General features: G+C 36.2%; 1 protein-coding gene across 3 annotated transcripts in view; it reads right to left on the bottom strand.

Annotated features, from left to right (window-relative positions):
* Window positions 1-2,206: 2,206 nt before the first annotated feature.
* Window positions 2,207-21,202, bottom strand: part of Diaph2 (diaphanous related formin 2) — a 747,093-nt gene continuing 728,097 nt past the window's right edge. For all 3 annotated transcript variants that reach the window (XM_036175402.1, XM_036175403.1, XM_036175405.1), the window contains one exon: window positions 2,207-2,666. In XM_036175402.1, coding sequence (XP_036031295.1) covers window positions 2,602-2,666 — 65 coding nt within the window. In that variant the 3' untranslated portion in view covers window positions 2,207-2,601. The remainder of the gene's footprint in view (window positions 2,667-21,202) is intronic.

Raw genomic sequence — 21,202 nt, 5'->3', positions numbered from 1 at the left:
CCAAACAAAAATATTCTAACCAGCTAACTTGTCTCTGTAAAGTTCTAGAGAAAAAGTTGTAGAAATGGTATTTCTCATATGTGTCAGAAATAAACAAAAATAAATAAAATACTTCAGCCTAATTTAGTTTTATTTTTAAAATGTCACTATGTACTTTTTGGGGGGGATACCTTTCAACCTAAAACAAAAAGTGCACGTGGCTGGACCAGTATTATTGTAAGTCACATAAGCTAATGATGTGTCCCCTGAAAGGCTTTCTAATATTTGTGAAAAGCATGTGGAATGCATTTAAATACAAATATATAATTTATCAATAATAGTACTTCATTCATTCATTCTTGTTTACAAACTAGAAAATAAGGCAAGTTCACATCTGGAAAAGGTGATACTCATCAGTATTTCAACCTTGACCAGTTAGATAATATGGCAGGGCAAATGCCCAGAATTTCAGTCAAAGTTTACATTTCAAGATCAGTTTTCTACAGCCTGAAAAGCTATAAAAACCAAAACCAAAACACAAAACCTCAAATAAGCCATACCACAATATTTCAGAAAATACTTTGTAAAGTCACAAATGCATACAGTAGTTATTTACATCAATTAGTAGAAATTAAATTTTGAGGTTATTGTTTTAAAAAATGTGTAAAAGTGGTATGTTCTTTTCTGTTTGTTTGTTTTTGTTTTTGTTTTTTGATACAGGGTTTCTCTATGTAGCTTTGGTGCCTGTCCTGGATCTTGCTCTGTAGACCAGGTTGGCCTTGAACTCACAGAGATCTGCCTGGCTCTGCCTCCCCAATGCTAGGATTAAAGGCGTGTGCCACCACTGCCCGGCAGTGGTATGTTCTTAAGTGTGAGTGTGTGTGTGTTTGTGTGTGTGTGTGTGTGTGTGTGTGTGTGTGTGTGTGTATTTTCACTAAAGAAAAAATGGAAAAAACTTAGACATTGTTACCTTCTGCTTTCTCTACTTATAGCAGCTTTAGAGTATTTTGAAGTATAATACCCAAGTAAGAATGTACTAGAGTGAAAGGCAACAGTTTCAATTCCTATAAATCTGTATAAAGATTCTGTGAGCTACAGGTCACTTGTTTATATTATCTCAGAAGGTGGCTTGCCAAGGCAGTCATTTGTTCTTTTCTCTGAATGTCTATAATGTGCTTTGAGAAATAAAAACAGAATTTTCTACAGAAGAAATATACATACAAGCTACCTTTTACAGCAATCACAATCATCTGCATGGATTAGTCTTGAAATTACACTCCAGAGAAGTTACACCAATTATTACAAGTGCACATTGTAAGAGAATAGACAAGTTAAGTATAACTTCTGTTCTCTCATGTATTTAAAACAATGCTGAGTTTCTTTATCTGCTAGTGTTGTTTTGGCAGCATCACTGAAATGTGTTAATAATATAAGGTAAGTAAGTACGGTGATGACAGAGATTTACCTTGTTACTGGGGTATGGAATTATGTCAGTAAGAGATATAAACACACACACACGCGCACACACACACACACACACACACACACACACACACACACACACATCAACTACCAAAGTGGAATGGGAAAAGGGTTAGAAAGGGAGCTAAAACAATTGACCTTTCCGAAGTTTTCCACTGCCTCTTGCATAAAGAGATCAATTACTTCCTCCCTCTGGACTCTTCTGTAGTTCTGTTCCCTACCTCTCAGGGGGAAGGGAGAAAGAAGCCTTAGAGTGAAGAACCAGAATCAATATTTACCTCTCAAATCCCTATAAAGGCAATAGAATTTTCAGGTTCATCCCTAGCATATGCATGAATGTGTACAGGTTTTCTCAAAAATTGCTATATAAAGAATTTCAATAAGGCAGATATCTATGCAGAATTAGAAAATACTTCTTAAATAAAGTTGAAATCTAGCTGATTCTGTTAAACTTTGGTTTATTTTTAGTAATTATAAGTGCCTGCAATATCACGCTGAAATACTAGAATAATGGTAAAACTAATTTCTGCCAAATAGATGAATCCATCAGCTTTCATTTGAGATTGGTTCTAAACACCTTGACTGGGGCTTCTCTTTCAGAGTGTGCCCAATCATTGATGTACCCATTCTTTCGGACTTTACACTATATATACATCAGAAGAGCTAGAAGTAGACACTGAAAATTCTTCCTTTCCATTCCCCTCTCCTCTTTTTTATTTTTATTTATTTAATTTTGAGGGGGGCAGTGGGGTGGGGTGGGGTGGGTAGGCGTGACCTAAAAATTTCAGTTTTAAATTCTTTGACAGACTGGAATGTTTGTAGAAGCCTTAGGATTTCTCTCTCTCTCTCTCTCTCTCTCTAATACTTTCATCTTCACAGTCAGGTCACCATACATACACACAATGACAAGTAATGTGCGTCTTTACACTACAGAGGAATAAGTGTTTTCTAATCATGACAGCTGGGTTCGGATTAGTGCACTTGCAGTACTCCTACAAATACACATTACTTCACCCAGCTCAGCTTGACCTTTGTGGAAATGCATTTATTTCCACTCAAACCCTTGAGTGTATATTTTGTTCTTCTCAAGATGGATGATTTTGTTTTCTTAAATGTCTCCACTCTCTCTGGCATCAGGAATCACTTGGATGACATGGCTCCATTGTGGCGCGAGCGTGATCTTTCCAGAGGGGCCTGTCTGTTATCTGTAGGACAAAGAGGAGAAGAAAGGAGCACATGGTGAGCTTTAGATCTTGAGTATTGCAGTGTCAGGTCGAGAGAGGTTTTCAAACAGTCTTGAAAAATCACTTCAAATGAATATGGAAATAAGCTGCAAAGAGCCCGGATCTGAGGTGTTTACACTGCAGCTGCCAGGCTGAGTTCAAGAGTTCTGCAATCAGCAAGAAATGATTTCTTGGTAAGCAGAGGCAGAGTGATAAAAGAAATGGGAGAATTCTCCCAAGTACAGACCCCCTTGGAAATAAGCAGGTGACAACAAAATTCCCTGGTAAAGATGTTAAATTGAAAAGATCTATGTACAGCGGCTTTTTTTAAAAAAAAAAAAAAAAAAAAAAAAAAAAAAACCTCTTCAATCTCCCATGAATTTTCTATTTGCATGCTGGCTACCTCTAAAGGACATCAGTGTTTGTAGATTGGTGGTGGGGTGGCGGGGAAGAGTTGTTTTTTTTTTTTTTTTTTTTTTTTTTTTTTTTTTTTAACAATGATTGCAATATATGGCAATCAAAGCAGCTACTGAGTTTGCTTGATTGTATGATGTAAACAAATTCAATACATTATATAGTCATTATGGGGATGAATAATGAATGGGACCTATTCTTGGTCCCATTCCCCCTACCCATCACAGGAAGAATAATCACTGTAGAGATGACTGTTGGCACAAAGCTTGGAAAGCAAAGTTTAAAAGCATTGAAAGTTACAGAAAATAGTCTTAGCTTTAATAGGGAAAAGGCTTACAGCTCTGCATTGTGATGATCACTACTATATTATTATCACCTCTGTTTTATGCTCAGCTTAAATGCAATTGATGTGGGTGAAAATCTCTTCCTGGCAAAAGCATAATATACTTAGATTCTCTATTTAGAATGAGACTCAGTCCCTAGAAATAATGACAACCACCAGCACTTACATAAATGCTAACACTTTACTCTAGTTAATTTGCTAATTCAAACAACATCCCCGGGAGGTAAGCCCATTTCATTCCATCCTATTATCTCTGTTTTAGTGATGAAGGTTACACAGCAAATCAATGGTATGATGGGAGATTATAATGCAAAGTTAATGCCTAAATGTCAGGCCTGCTTTGTTCAGAAGTAGATGTTGGAGCCTCCCAAGCTGCTATTCATTTCCTCCCTAAGATGATGATGGCCCACTAGCATATCCTGTCTCTCCATGGGGAGGCTGGACTGAGAAGTGCTGAGGTTTTGTCATGATGCCTTTCTGGGTTGTGCTATCATCTCTTGACTGATTCCCGGTAGTCTGTGGTCAATACACAGCAAAACTTTCTTGCACCCCTGACCTTGGTCTCATTATCACCACCTTGTGAGTGCACTGAGCAAAGTAGTCAGAAGCTTAAAGCATACTCAATGCTTCAGAATGCAATCATATTGCAGAAAGGTGAGAAAGCAAGAGGCTTTCTGTACTTGGAGATACATCTGAGTGATGGATTATTTGGGGATCCTTTTGAAGATACCATTAAAAAACCCATTATTTAATTTGGGATATGGATCACAATTCAGCTGAAAATGTGAAGATAACATTCCTGGATAAAGGGTTTATTACTTAGATGGCACAGGTTTGCATACAGATTAGTGTAGGACTTCTTAGAAGACACATAAAACTTCAGCTACTATCAAATAGTTCCCTTTGCATTGCGAGCATTAAAACTTCAGTGTTATTCTCAGAAACAAGAATGATGGCATCATTCCCACAGGGTTATGCCAGCTCTGTGAAAGAAGCTGGTACATTGGGGATCCTACAAGCTGAAGTCAACGGGTATTCGTGTTTCCCTCCAGGAATGCCTCTGGCACCCTATAACAACCAATACCTAGTTGATCACCTCCCAAATCCAGCCTCACTGTATTAAATGATAGGATAGGATGTGAGGGTTCACACCAACTTGCAATTTACTGGTGGCATTTTGTGTGAGAAAATGCTTTTGAGCCAAAGCAAACTGACTAAAGGACATTAAAGCTTTGGGGAAGTAGCATAAGCATTGGTTCAGGATCCAAACCTGGCTTTATAGCAGACAGGAAAGAGAACTATCTTAGATTTTCCTTTTTTATTCCTTTGATCTCTCCCCTTTAGGAGCCTAACAGGTTCCCAATTTAATAAGATAATTACATGAGGAATCAATTCTGTAAAGGTCACAACTTATGTTTTTGAAATGTCAACCTACAATCTTGTTTATGAAGAAAAAAACATTAAAAACAATGGCAACAATTGCTGATCTGAATTTTTAAAAATTACTTTCCAGTTTTTTTATATTTATGTTAAAACTAATTTTGTCATAAAACATATATTTGTACCATAAAGTTCTATGGATCAAGCCATAAGTGGAATTAAATGGATCTCATAAAGCGCTCTCTCTCTCTCTCTCTCTCTCTCTCTCTCTCTCTCTCTCTCTCACACACACACACACACACACACACACACACACACACACACACACACACTTCTGTATTTTCATATGCATACATAGATTTTCCATCTGTCTTCACATTATAAAGGCTAATAATCTAAGAATGACAATTTTTCATGCTCAACAGTGACTTCATCTTTGAATAAGAGATTGAAGTATCACTGAATAGATTATTTGAAACATAACTTCTGTATTTATGGTATTCAATACTGATGGACCTCATAAGTTGGCATCACATTTATAAGAAAAGAACAACTGTTAGATATTATTGCTGTCAGAGGTAACAGAGTAATTGGGGTAATAATGAAATTGATGGCAGTTCTTTTTGGAAATAGGTGGAGAAAATAGGTAGTGTGCTATATGATTTGAGGGCTTGATAAGACCTACTCAGTCTAAGCTGGGGTCATCCTTGTGGATTCCTGGGAACTTCCCTAGCACCTGGTTTCTCCCTATCCCCATGATGTCTCTCTCTATCATGGTATCTCTTTCATTGCTCTCCCACTCCGTCCATGTTCCAGCTCAACCATCCCATTCCCTTATGTTCTCATGCCCTATCCCCTACCCTCCATTAGCCCCCCTCATTCCCAGTTTACTCATTGAGATCTCATGTATTTCCCCTTCTCAGGTCGATCCATGTGTCCCTCTTTGGGTCCTCCTTGTTATCTAGCTTCTCTGGAGCTGTGGGTTGTAGTCTGGTTATCCTTTGCTTTACTTCTAGTATCCACTTATGAGTGAGTATATACCATGTTTTTTCTTTTGAGTCTGGGTTACCTCACTCAGGATGATATTTTCTAGTTCCATCCATTTGTCTGTATATTTCATGGTATTATTCTTATTCTTATTACTATTATTTACTGCTGAGTAGTATTCCATTGTGTATATGTACATTTTCTTTATCCATTCTTTGGTTGAGGGGCATGTTCCAGTTCTGGGTATTACAAACAATGCTGCTATGAACATAGTTGAGCATGGCCACCCCTGGAAGTAGGATCAGGATCCATACCTGGTACATGAGCTGGCTTTTTGGAGCCTACTACCTATGGTGTGACACCTCACACAGCCTTGAGGCAAGGAGTGGGGGGCTTTGACCTGCCTCTACCAAATGGACCAGGCTTTGCTGACTCCCCAAAGGAGGCCTTACCTTCTTTTAGGAGGGAATGAGGGGTGGGTGAGTGGGGAAAGGCTGGAGGAGTGGGAGGAGGGAAGAGGTGATCTGTGATTGGTATGTAAAATGAATAAAAAAATTCTTAATAAAAAAAGACTCACTGAGAATCAAGTTCATTTCCAAGTCTACCAGAATTTGGTAAGCAAACCCAAGCTTATTCTCCTTATTTGTGAGAGACAAGTTTTTGAAATAAATTCTTTATGTAGGTGAGGAGATTCTGATGCTACTATGGAGATTGATATCTTTAAAAAGTGGTGTTGAAGAGAAGGGTATACCTTTACAAAGACGCATGCTGTGGAGGCAGATGGCCTTCAGGAAATCTTCCAAATCTTTCAACAAAGGTGAACTTAAGCCCATCTCTTGACTTTAATATAGTTCTGTGCCTTCTATCAGGCTACTCGCTCCAAACTAATGTCATAGCTGTCCTTGTTGTTCTAAGAGCAAGAAGCTCCATGACTCCTCCAAGCAAAAGTACATGTGGCATTCACTTCTAAACCTTGTTGAGTATTGTAGTATGTGGATTAAACACACTGTGGTACTTACTGTTCTAGAATCCACTAATATAATTATTTATTTAGTGACTATGTAAACAACACATATTGTAGGAAATACACAAATGTCATTATTTTTCAGACTTATACCTAAACCTACATCAATAATTTTGTTGTTACCGTAAATGTCAAGTAAAATGACCAAAGATTAAAGACAGATTAGACATAGCCTACAACTAAGAGGACATAAATTAGACTATAAGTCTCAGTTCTGCAGCACGCAACCTGGTGGTGTGTAGTCAATAACATATAAAGTGTATACCCAGGGCTGTATCTTACATACTACAGGAGATGGTCAAGTTGAGACTGAAATATGATAAAAAAAGGCCATGTCCACTGCTTCTTCCTCTCACAGTATAATGTGCCTCTGCTGTCCTTTAAAGAATAATGTCTTAAAAAAATCTTGAGCTCAAACTAGATGTGCAATATGGTATTCTACCCTTTTATTTTATTAAATTTTAGAAAATTTCTGTTATTAAATATCTGTACTGAGAACATTATTTTTATGTCCATATATTAATTTTATATTACACAAATATATCATAATTTACTAGTCATTTCTCTTCTGAAGAATATTTAAGCTGATCCCAATATTTTGCTATTATAACAGTGTAGAAACAAGTGGAGAGATGACCGTCCTTACAGTTACATCCATATGTATGCCAAGTATAGAAGAGGCATTACTAAAGTATGCAGAAGTAACCCCAAATGGTATTAGAGAATAGTGACATTAATTTAAATCCAATTGGCAGTACATGAATTTGCCTGTCTTATCTCTTTGGGTAAAAATCTTTTAAAATGTGCTAATATAAAAAGTGAAAAATGACATATGATTCATTCTTTTTGCATTTTTTTCAAATATTAGTGAGATGGAACTTCCCATATATTACCTTCCATTTATTTTTCCTTTATATGCTGGCCTTGTCCTTTGACTGTTGTGTTGTTTGATTTTGCACATGAAATATTTAAGATATCAACTGATTGAAATATATATTAGAAATATTTTCCTTAGTTTGTTGTTTGCCTATTTTGTGTTGTGGATTTTTAGGAACTTTGTTTTCTTTCTTTCTTTCCTTCTTTCTTTCCTTCCTTCCTTCCTTCCTTCCTTCCTTCCTTCCTTCCTTCTCTCTCTCTCTCTCTCTCTCTCTCTCTCTCTCTTTCATGACTCTTCTTGGTCTTTAAAGTTTAATTCATTCATATTTAACTATTAAAATTATCTTCAACTTACTTTGTTTCACAATGTCAGATAAACTTCCACACTACTTTGTTTCTTGTTTTATTTTTTCTTTGCAAAGAGTGTGTGTTGGTCCATCATAATTTTTTGAATAATCATCAATTATTATACAGATTCATTATGTCCCTTTTATCACATATTTAAAAATACTAGAGTTTCTATCATTTTGGCATTAGTATTATTCTGAATTTTTGTATAAATGCCTTCTCATTTCATTATTTGAGCTTCAAAATAATTTCTCTTTCTTTATTTTTATTATTATTGTTGTTTTTGTAATAATTATTTGGCAGACATGTTCTTCCTATGTAGTCCAAGTTGGCCTGGAATTATAATCCTCTGGCCTCTGTCTCCTCAATGCTAGGACTATGGATGTGAGCTTTGTGATATATTTTAGTGCGTGTTGGAGCTAAGCCTCCATTATTTATATTTTCATTTAAAACATACACTTTGACTGGTGGTGTGGCTCGGTGATAGAATACTTTGGCTAGTATGTGAAAGGTTCTGGGTTTAATTCCTTAAACCATATACACAAAAATACTTCTGAGGCACAGATCAGCAGTAGACATTATGTTATAATGATAAAGCATCTCAAAAATAACAACTCAATAAACAAAACCAATGGATCCTATGTTTACCCTAGTGATAACTAAGTATGCAACTGTGAGTGTACTGATTTCCATGTGTGTTTCTGTGTATGTGTATCTGTGTATAGACTGGGGATGGAACACAGAGCCTCATGTGTACTAGGCAAGTGCTTTACCATTGACATATGATCCATCCCCAACCATTTTTAGGAATTCCCAGTCTACTCATTTTCTTGAAAATTGAACAACACCCCCCCACCACCATCATTGTCTTCTGATAAGTTTTTCTGACAGCTTGGCCACTTTTCTTTGGGAAATAGAGAAGAGTCCAGAAATCTCCAAAAGAACATCATCAATTATACCTAGACAGCAAGTCTTGTTTTACCCCTGTCAAAAGTGTGGATAACTGCAACTAAATGTATACTTTTGTTACCTGTTGATAAAGTCTAGTGCTTCCAGTTTGTGAATCTCATGTTCTCATATTTTGTACTATGTTTCAAATTTTGGGCATCTACCAGTTATCAGTTATCACACTATATCGACCTACTTTATTCCAGTGGAATTGTCTACATAGGATGCTATGCAAAAATGCATTTGCAGGATCCAATCAATTACCTCTCTGCTCAACAATTAAAGAGTTCTAGCCCTACCTACTCTATGTTAATGATATTACAGTGTTTTTGAAGCTAGAAACAGGCCACATTGTATAATCCATATTCTTCATTTCATGCAAAGAAAACATGAACGTAGATTACTGTGGTAGTTCAGGTTGGCAGAAGAGTGGAAAGTTATTTTAACGATGATGGTAATGGAAAGCAATAATGTTAAAATAGTTCAGAGGCTACTGTGACTATAGACACACAACTCCCATTAACTATAATTGGAGTTAAGCACATGTAATGATAACAAAATAGACCCCTAAATGCCTTTCCAATTGGAAAATAAGCAAATGTGTTCTGAGAAACAGCATGCTTTTGTGTGGAAAATACAGTATTCTAATTGAGATGCACAATTTCTTTTCACATTGATATTGCTGAGGGTATGATGTTGGTAGTTTTCTATGTTTAGGGATATAGATCTGCTAGAGGTAACATCTGTACAAATAATGTCTTTCCTTTTTTTAATGCTCAGCATTAGTTATGTTATTAAGGGAAAAGTCTCAATAGTTGCAATGGATTTATTAATTCAGGAGCTTGTTATCAGCATGAAACTCTGTTGTGCTGGGGAAAAACAAATTATATTTTATAAAACTGCAGTACTGAGATTAAATCACCTTTCTATATTTCACTTTCTTCTTATCCTCCCTACCAGGTAGTAACTCTACTCTCTATCTCTATTATGAACTTCATATTTTGCAAACTACCAAGTCTTGTAGCAACATGAGTACATTACCAAACAAACTCAATTATAGTAACTTTGGGAAGATAGAAATACAAGATAAAAGTAAAATCACATGGTACAATACTATTACTTTAAAGTATTAAAAACTTAATCTATATTAAGCTACAAACGCAGAATCTATGTGATATTTACTTTCATCTTTCACAAACATGGTGCTTTTATAACATGTATATTCAACTAGTTGGTATTTTAAATGGCTGCCATTTACATAATTGATAACTTGGGCATTTCAAAGGATCTTAGAAAAATGTGGTGCAGACAAAAGAAAATCAGCATACTATTCAGTATTTTAACTGCCACTGACCTTGTTATTGATTATCTTTGGATTCAATGTCACAGCTAGTGAATAGATTTTTTTTTAAATGTCTTTGGCTTTGTACATTAGTCAAGCATTATATTCACTCTTTACTAGAGAATGCAAATAGGAACTAAGTCAAATTTTCTCTCTGTGAGGATGAGAGTCTAGTGAGATCATCTGTATAGCTAGAAAATACAGAAAAAATAACAAAGTAAGAATATTAGAACACACTAGAAAAAGTTTTAGAGGAAATTCTGTAAGTGAAACTCATGCTGGAGAGTAAGTAGGATAGTGGACATCATGAAAACTGCAACAGAGCTGTTCAGGGTGTACATCATAGTGGCTTATATGCAGCAGTTTCTTAAAAACTGTTAATAAAGTCTCTGGCAATGAATCAGGAACTGGTCCTTAAATTTACCTTCAGCTATGCTGCCAACATAGAGGGCATATATTTGCCCCATGAATACAAGGAAAGATTTCTTTCTGTCCTTCCATCTAGCTACAAATTGTTACTGCATAAACTATTCACCTGGTACATAACAGGTCACCTTATATATTACTAGGGTGGGAAGGATAAATGTACCAGGAGCAATAACATTAAATTAATTGAGTGTTTCTTGTGAATCTACTTCATTTTAAATGCAGTTCAGGCTACAAGTAGAGAAAAATCATATCTTTTGAATGCAGGAGTTAGAGGTCAGGAAAATTTTGCCCTCATTAGTACTTAAAAGATAGATGAGATTTAAACAAAAAGAAATAGAAAAATAGCTGTCAATTTTCTGATTAATAAAAAAGTGAGTTTTAGTTCTTTATATTGTGGACCATTCCGTTATGCAAATTTTTCTACTGGGAGGTACAAAAAGGGAATGAATACATAAAAGGAAAATCAGAATAACTATATATCTTAACTTACTTTTCCCTAAGGAAAAGAATAAAACGACATAATGAAAGGAAAGGAATTCATTGTATTTGTAGCTGTAAGGACTAAGATACAATGGTAGCTATTTCTATAAGGATGTCTATTTTAATTTAAATTCTGTTTCTTAAAATCAAATTTCAAGTATTTATACATAAGGCTGCAGTTCTACCTCGGGATGGTGGGGAAGAGCAGCAGAAAAGGCGCTCTCTGAAGTCATCTAGAGAGGTTGTTGAAGCCTACATGGCAGTATTGAGAGTGACAACAGAATGGATGATCAAGGCGAAGATTACAATGACCTAGGCCAGAGTGCTTGACAGGGTGAGAGACTGAGTAACCATTTGGTTTGGTGCTGAATAAGCTAGCTGCTAAATGGCACTTGGGATGCAGGGGCAACTCATTACTATCCCCTGCCATCTGTGTGACTTTCTACTCCATAGGTGGCATAGATCCCTGTGAGTAAGAGTACTTGCAATCAGCCATTTCTCTAACTTTGATCATATGATGGACAATCCTCTGTCTTTCTCCATGGCAGTTGTTTGCCAGAGGTTCGTTGCTGATATGCTGTCCTAGAATACACTCACCTGTCATCTGCTTTTGTTTCAGAATCACTGTAAGGCTATAAATCTAGTCTCACTGTTTTTTATCATGTGCAAGCTAGCCTTTGGGTTTGCAGTCCCTATTTCTAGATGATGGTGGAGGTTTGATAGTACTCAGCCCAACTTTCCAGTTTAAGTAGTCTCTGTGTGGGAGATGTGGAGGGAAATAAATACCCTGGTTTCAGTATTAAGGGAGAAATGCCAGTATTTCCTCCTACACAATATGTCTATCTCCCCAAAGACCATATCACAGTAACAAAGCCCTGCCTATGAGTTTGAGATGCTTAACCTACAGTTTACAATGCAAGAGCCTATAAACAGGTGTTCACATCAGTAATGATCCCCATGCTAGCCTGTGCTTAATTACTTAACCAGTTGTGTGGACAATGGCGACTTGTGTGGTTAATATTACAGACACTTTAGCAGCTGTCAGTGCTATTGTTTTTAAAATATAAACTGTCCCTTACGGTAGAAGCCAGTCAGCAGTTGTTTTAAATATGAACAATTAAGAGAGTTAACACACAGCTTCTCAATTTCATATTCACAACAGTCAGAAAATCCTTTATAATTTTAGTGTCTAAAGCAGCCCATGTACAGGCTGAGCATTAGGCCAAGACTAAGTAAATAAAGATGGCTACTAACAGCTTACTTTTTGCATAAGAAGACTCAACGAATCATTTTAAGTCTACTGGAACAACACCAGTCCTCATCTGATCAAGAAAAGGTAAAAACAGAAAAGGCTTTTCTTTCAGATGCTCTCTAAGATGCTGTTTATATTCAGTGTAGCTTGTAGGTCATCATGTGATTCAGTATAGAATGGAAGCTACATATAGCCATTCTAAGTTATTATATAGATGCATACATACTAGAGAGAGAAGTCCACATTTTAAGTTATCAAGGAATATGTCATATTCTTATTAGGGAAAACATACAATTTCTAATCCTAAAATGTTTTTGAAAGGATATGTACCAATAAAATCAAAATAACCTCTGAATAGTGGGATCATGATTTTTCATTTAGGTTTGGACTGAGCTACATGCCCAGACAATAATTTTTCTTTTGTATATTATTCCTCTGTGATATTTTGATATCAAACATAAATAACTTGTTAAATTAGGGGTAAAACCCAGATAGGGTGTAAAATTCTGTCTTTAGGTGCATATCACATATTGTTTTTAACTTTTAAAGAAGAGAAATCTGACAATGTGCAGAGTGAGAGCCTTTGGAGCACTTGGCCCTAAATGAGACATCTTTATCAACCTGCTTCCCTCAAGGCTCAGGGATCTATGCTGAAGAGGAGTTGAGGAGATTTTAAGAGCCAGTAGTGGTGGTGGACTGCAGAGAAACAGTATTTCTCAGATGCAACAGTACTGGTACACGTGTGGACTCATAGGGACTGTGATAGTATGCATAATACCGGCACAAGCTCAAATCAGACAAAATCCTAGCACTGAGAAGGGGAGGTAGCAAAAAGTCTCATCCTCAATTGAGAAGGTATTTGCAACTGATTCTTGTTGGGAAAAGGGAAATCAGTTTTTTCCAGTAGAGTGTCACTGAGTCTATTAACCATACTCCAGGGCAGGTCTGTGCTTGGGAATAGTTGGCCAGTACAAAATGGACCCCATGTTTGCTTGTGCACTCTTTGTTTTGTTTTGATATTTTTTTCTTCTTATTGTTTGCTTTGATTTGTTTTTGTTTTTGTTTTTCGAGACAGGGTTTCTCTGTGTAGCTTTGTGCCTTTCCTGGATCGCTCTGTAGACCAGGCTGGCCTCGAACTCACAGAGATCCGCCTGCCTCTGCCTCCCGAGTGCTGGGATTAAAGGTGTGCGCCACCACCGCCCAGCCTTGTTTTGATTTTTATTTTTGGTTTTACTTTTTGAGAGAGAGAAAGAACATGAAGATGGATGGGTAGGGAGGGAGGGAAGATCTAGGAGGAGTTGGGGGAGGGAAAAGAATATGATCAAAATACATCGTATGAAAAAGGTATTAAATAAAAATTTTAAAAAGATATCTGAGCCAACTCCTGGTTGATTATGTTACTACTTAAAATATTATAATGAAGAGGGAAATAAAAGGACAGAAAACAGCTTCCAGTACCTGTTTTACTTCAGGGCTTCAGAATATTTTGTGATAGGAAACAAAAATTTTAGAGGCTACACAAATTTGTTGTCACACAATTATCAATTATAACTATATATCACATATCTTATATTCCAACTTGTAAAATTTTAAGTTTTAAAAAGTGACTCTTCTTAAAAGACTGTCTCCACCAAGATTGGTTAGCACTTAAAAGATAAGGAGGTATGCTATAACATTATCTGTAGAGAGCTTTATTTTACTGATAAAATCACATGAGATACCTAAAGAAATGACTAATTCAAACCATTAAGACTCTTTCCATAGATGGTAAATGACCCTGGCCCATTTTTTTGAAGACATCCAGTTGTGATGGCTAATTTTGGTTATTAACTTGACATATCTGGGAAGAGGAAATCTTAGCTGAGGAATTGCTTCCACCAGATTGGTCTGTTTGCATGTCTGTGGGGGCATTTTCTCAATCTCTAATTGATGGAGGAGGATCTAGCACACTGTGGACACAGTACCATCCCTAGACAGGTAGGCCTGGACTGTATAAGGACAGTAGCTGACCCTGCTAGAGAAGTATGCCAGTAAGCAGCATTCCTCTATGGTTTCTGCTTCAAGTTCTTGCCTTGCTAGAGTTACTGCACACTTCCCTTAGTGATGGATTATAACCTATAAAATGAAATAATCCAGTCCCTACCCTATGTTGTTTTTGATTAGCGTTTTATCACAGCTACAGGAAGAAACTAGAATACCCATAATGTCTAGGTGAAGATGCAGAGGAGAAACAGCATTATTCTCTTTTACACCACTTATGCTGATATGATAATGGAGAAGGCAAAGCTAAAAGATATGGAGTAGTCTTTGAAATCATTAGTGTAGACTGTAAGACACAATTTTCTAATAAGTGCCCTCTCTCACACTTACATAAATGAAGCTTTGTCAATACCAATTTCCTCATCTTCAAATGGAGATAATAATATTTATACTATAGTGTATTAAGAGGATGGAATGAGATACATTCATACTTGCTCTCCATTGATATTTTAATAGATATGAAGTATATGCATGCACCTATGGGTACATACACACACACACACACACACACACACACACACACACACACATCAATTAACAAGGCTCAAGTGAGAAATCATCTCTACTTATAATAGATATCCACAGTTAAGTGTTGCACACAGATCAAATTCTCAGTGCATGGCCATATCGGTTTATATCTTATCTTTGTCCTGCCTCTTTTTTTTTTATTTTGGTTTTTCAAGACAGGATTTCTCTGTGTAGTTTTGGTGCCTGTCCTGGGTCTCACTCTGTATACCAGGCTGGCCTCGAACTCACAGAGATCCTCTTTGCTCTGCCTTCTGAGTGCTGGGATAAAGTCATGCACCACCACCGCCTGGCTTTGTTCTGCCTCTTAATAGCTGTTTCTTCATTTATATTCCTCTTTGCTACCATGGAAATAATAAATAATATTAACTATCTACTTAATGGTGTAGTTATAATGACTAAATAATGGAAATGGACCATGATGGTACCTGATATAGAATAAAAGCTTAGTGTCTTTAATACATGCCATTGGAGAGTCAAGTTTCAAAGATTTCAGTGGGAGATTTTACATGTTTTGAAGTCTGGACAGACTAATTACAGCACTATAACAATTTTTAGCCACTTTTGGGACATTGAGAATGGTTGCAAACAGATGTTTATAAAAATCTTTTTCACATTATCCCATAAAAACAAAGACTTAATAAAGATCAGACAGGAAATCAGAATTTGCCAAAGTCTGACTTTTTATTTATTTCACAAGTCATCACAGGCTAGGATATTTTTATGCCCTTGGGAAGTAATGAAAATCTTTTATAACTATATATTTATTTTTTCTTATTGTTATCCAGTGTGTATAGAAATGTTGCCAGACTGCTTTGTATTACTTCTCTGATTCAGGATTCCAGTTGTTTGGACAGATTTGTCCCTAAGGGTAGAAAGAGATTATTTCTAGAGATTCCAGCCTGGCTTGAATGATGCATCTAGTAAAAATGGTCACACATTCTCTCCCCCACCCTCCTACTAGAACAGTTTTACCAGGCAACCTACTGACCTTTAATTTGCTCTCCTGAGTAGTCTATTCACTGGAAAAGGTATGGGGTTTCGGGGCTTGCTTTTGTAAGCACAGTCTGTTCCATGATGTGCATTATTCTTGCTATACAAAAACAAGCATGGAATTTATTTAAATTATCCATTCTGAATAATGACTATGTGCCTTGAATGTGCTACAGTGATAGAGAATAAATGTGACAGTGTCTTCTTTGGGACCTACAGTGTAGTGTTTGTGGGTTTTGGTTTAAAAATTAGTCTGACAGAGATGTATTAAGGCTTCTTATCTACCCTGCTACATTGTTCTCAAGGAGTTGGGCTGATAAAGACCATATTAGATCTGGTTATTAAAATGAAAAGTCCACCTTCTGCCTGAAGATGTTTTCATTCACCTAGGGTAGCATACAAGGCTAATAAGAATCCAGAGACAGAGTGGCCAAGATTAGCATCTGCTCTTTAGGAACATAGATAAAGTCTTGATGGAGAGAGGCATGATTGGAAGGAATTTCAAGAGTAGGTAATATTGTAATTGGCTGAAAAAGACTAAGACTGAATTGACTAGGAGGAAATGTATACTCTAAGGGGACACACTGTATTGAGCAGAAAAATCTGTATGTATCTATAAGAAAGCCAGTAGTGATTAAAAACAAGACATTATGGCCAGATGACTGATAATGTTTTATGTATCACCTTTAAGGCTCTTGAATTTCAGATATGCAATAGGGAGTAAATTGTAATATATAGTGTTATTTGATGATAATGTGGTAGATTAATTTGAGAGGGCAAATAAGAATTGGGAATTAGTTGGTCACAAGAGATAAAGGAATAAATGATAACTTGAATTTTCTAGTCATATACATATTCGAGAATAGTGGTTCCATCAGCTAAGATAGGACTTGCAGCTGGAAGAAGTGCTTTCAAGGAAAAGGTGAAGAGTTCAGTTTGGTATTTGTCATGCAGGAGATGCCTTCAAAACATTTGGGCAGAGATGACTAGCAGGTCATTAAGCACTGCATGACTGAAGTTCAGGAGAGAGGCTTCACCAGAGTTAAGAGCAACTTGAGACTCACTGGATGCATGGTAAATGAAGCCATCACATAGGAAAGTACACAGACTGAGATTCGTGGCTTGCTGATCAGATTCTGGGAATTACTGATATTTAAGAGATGAGCTCAGGAAGAGGAATCTTTGAAGAATATGGATAGTAAATATTCAGAGAGGCACAGAAAGTAAGTGCACATTACACAAAGCAAGGAAGCAGATTTTGAAAAATGGAACAAGCAATAACATCAAATACTGTAGAAAGATACAGTAAAATAAAGACAGAAAACTATCAGATTTAGAAATATGGAGGTCATTAGAGACCTTAATGAGAGCAATTTCAGTGAAATAAGGCGAGCAGAAACCAGACTGCAGAAGGTTGAGGAACAAGTGGAGGCAATGAACATAACTTACACTTGCATTTTTCATGACCCTGAAAGAGGTGATATTTTCTTAGAGCAAAATCAGTTACTTCAGGTCACTGTGCCTGACACGTCCAACACCATTTCCAGAAGAAATTCTCTCTCTCTCTCTCTCTCTCTCTCTCTCTCTCTCTCTCTCTCTCTCTCTCACACACACACACACACACACACACACACACACACACACACACACACACACACACACACACACCCCTGAATAGCCTCCTTCCATACCAGCTGCCATTGATTGGACCATGGTTGACATCTGGGCCCTCTAGGGGCAGCTATTTCATAGGTTGCCTAGAAAGTAACTCATGGCATGGTATGTGATAACAAGGTAATGCTTAATTGGGCAGTAAGCCAGTTTAACATAAATAGAAAAGAGTGAACAGATATGCAGAAAGAAGTGAAGCTCATTTTGTTTTAGGTGCCCAGAGTAATTTTCTGTTGCAAAAGAGTCCAATATGAAAAAAAAAGTAGACATTCCCAGTTTCATAGCTAATGTTATTAAAAATAGTCAGTGAAGACCCCTATGCCATTATTTTTCAAAGGCAAGTATATTTAAAGTTGTGTGCTTTCATTTATAAAGTATAGTAAAAACTATCAGCATAGGTATAACTTATATCATCACTTTATAAGTAGTGAATTGACAATATCAAGGCTTACATACACATGTGTTTACATTTGCATTGCCTGAATTATCCCAGGGTATGATAACATTTCACCCAACAAATGTAGGCAAACTGCACACGAGAACACATGACACAGCAGTCAGCACCATGACCAGGATGAGAGCCAATGTAGTATGACACTGCAGTCATCATTGTGATTGACTTGCAACTGTTTACTCATTATGAACTGAGTGGAAAATATATATTGAATAATTCTCCCAACCCTGACTCAAATAAAAATTATTAGACAGTCATGAAGATTTCAGTACTAACCTAGTCTCCACATGAATAGTCCAGTTTTACCATTATTGAGTAGATATTTAAACCACAATATGAAAGTTGCTTGCTATCAGTTTCCTTTCAATAATGGACTTCAGTCATCCCAAATTCTATCACAAAGCCTTGAATTTACAAAGTGGGATTCTGTCCAGCCTAGTTATATCACACAGATTTGCTACATACATATCAATGAGGTGAAAATATATAGCTAGATCAGAAGCCACATCTTTCCAGTATTAAATTAAGCCTTACATCTATGGACCATAAAAAGAATGTTTGTTTTATTTTTTTTATCAGTTTTGTAGTCTTGTTAACTACAACAGATGGAATTCATGTTTATTTTTGTTTTTATTTTCATTGAAATAACCATATATTAGAAATGATTTTACATCAATTATTGTGGCCACCATAGGTTTCTATTCTCACTCTGATTGGCCCCAAATCTCTTTTATTACTCCTAAAATCTTGAAAATAGTAGACTGGCCAAATTAATCACTACAGTGAGGTTTCCCACTCTTTAAGTTATGTTCCAACCTGCCTTTGTAAGCAGTGTTCTCAAAGAGACATTACTCCCCAGCTCAAAAGTCCACAGTGGATTTGAAATAAGACTAATGTGGCTCAACCTTAATTTGAAGTGGTTAAAAAAAAGACAAAACTGTAAAGGAAATTGTTACAAGTTAGCTTTCAGAAGGACTTCAGAAGGCTCACAGATTAAAATTCACTGTAAGATAAAACACATGAGGATAAAAGTGAACAGATTCACACTAAAGGAAGTAGCTCTGGGAGATTAGAATATATGAGTGATATATTTGGATCTAAATTCTGTGGCAGTGAAAATGTCAAGGAGAAATTTGTAAAGTATGCATTTTGTGGATTCCTTTTGTTTGTCCATAAATCCTATTCTACCCAATCTGATTCTTCCTTAGTCTTGACTGTCCCATGGAATCTAGCTAGGTTCACCTTCACAACTGTTCTATGGAAATGGCTAGCTATCCATATGTTAGATTTTTATGTATGCACTATGCTGTCTCTTCCCTTCTATTAAAAACTACCAATCTTCTAAAACACAAGTAGAATATCTTCCTGAACCTTTAGCCTTCACTTATATTTCTTTCTTATAATTCATCTTTTAATTTATAGGCAGCTTCATAGTCCTCACTATCATTTTGTGCACTACCTTTATGAGAGAACAGCATTGGGATAGGACAGAATGCATTTCTACCACCTCTTGATGAGCTCTCTCAATACAAAGAAGGCATGAATTAAGTGTATATTGATTCTTTTTCTTAGTAAAACTTTTATGAGCATTTATAGATACATAAATATGTCAATTGTTCGCCTATATACATTTTTGTGTGAGATAATAGTTTACAAATGCTATGTTTTCAACAGAGACTTTTACTGAGTCTAATTGTAAACTCTTCTATAGATAGCCTTGAATTTTAAGAGAACTGAGAGAAAAGGATAATATGTGTGGTTAAGTTGTGAAGTAGTGCATAAAATGACATTTAGCGGCCCAGAGTGTTCCACTGTTGACTACATAAAATGAGACAATGAATTGAAGTGAAAGAGACTTTCTTGGAAGGCTCTTTCCTGCCTGACCACATTATAGTGTCATTTTGAGATGCTCCATTTTATCCTGTTCTGAATACTAGTCACAAAGAACCATAATCATAAATATCAAAATCTCAAGACCAAGGCAAAATTTGTACACACTGCTTCCAACAGATTCTGTCAGGATTACTGAACTACTTTTGGAAAGATGCTTCAATAGCAAGCATGTTCTTATGGATTAGAAAAAAAAAGTGATTTAGGAAAAAATGTAAAGTATGAGGAAATGTCATAGAGTATAATTCTACCCAAATATAAGACATTTTCTACAATGGCTGCATTTACACATAGACTTACCTTGAATCCATAGCATACTCCTACAGTAAATATTAATAATTTTCATTTACTCTTCATTGTCCTTGACCTCACTGTAACTCGTGATATTGTTAACAATTAAGCCTGGCAGAAAACTTCTTTCAGCTTGTATACCATTGCTGTTCTTTCATCTTCAAACTTCCCCTTTGATAGGTCTATGTTTTAAAACTACTGTTCTTTTCTTCTTCCCTATGGATAAGTGATCTTGTATGTTTTATTCTTTGCCCTGTCCCATGCTATTCTGTGTATTTTCCATAAGCTACTGTTCATGGGTATATCCATCTACATGGAAAACTTCAACTATTATTCTTCCTTCTGGATGGTAAAGGATCTAAACTCTGCATTTCCTAGGTTCTAAGTTATAGCTTCAATCATCTTTTAATATTTCTCCTGATTGTACTAAAGCTACCTTATAGTCAATATTCAAACTAGACCGATTTCCTCCTTTTCAGTTGTTTACCCCCTTTCATATTTCCTTGCTTTAAAATTTTGGACCATGTTATTTGTTGAATTGTTTTTCCTTTAAATTCCTATTTTTGAGTACTTAACTACTTATATACAAGAATGAAATGATAGCATTTTGTTGAAGTAGACAAAATAAATGAAGGTAGTAGGATGAGTATGGTGTAACCTCCACATTCATGAGACAAAGACAGGAGGATTAGGAGATCTAGTCTACTGTAGTCTACATAGTAAATTTGAAGCTAGACACAGCTATATAGAGAGGTTAAGGCCAGTAATGCCTGCATAGAAAGAACTTATCTTAAAATAAAATTACATCATCAGCATGGCACTTAATACCTT

Source organism: Onychomys torridus, chromosome X, assembly GCF_903995425.1.
Source record: "Onychomys torridus chromosome X, mOncTor1.1, whole genome shotgun sequence".
In the NCBI taxonomy this organism is placed as follows: domain Eukaryota; kingdom Metazoa; phylum Chordata; class Mammalia; order Rodentia; family Cricetidae; genus Onychomys; species Onychomys torridus.
This window is presented reverse-complemented; position numbering and strand designations above follow the sequence as displayed.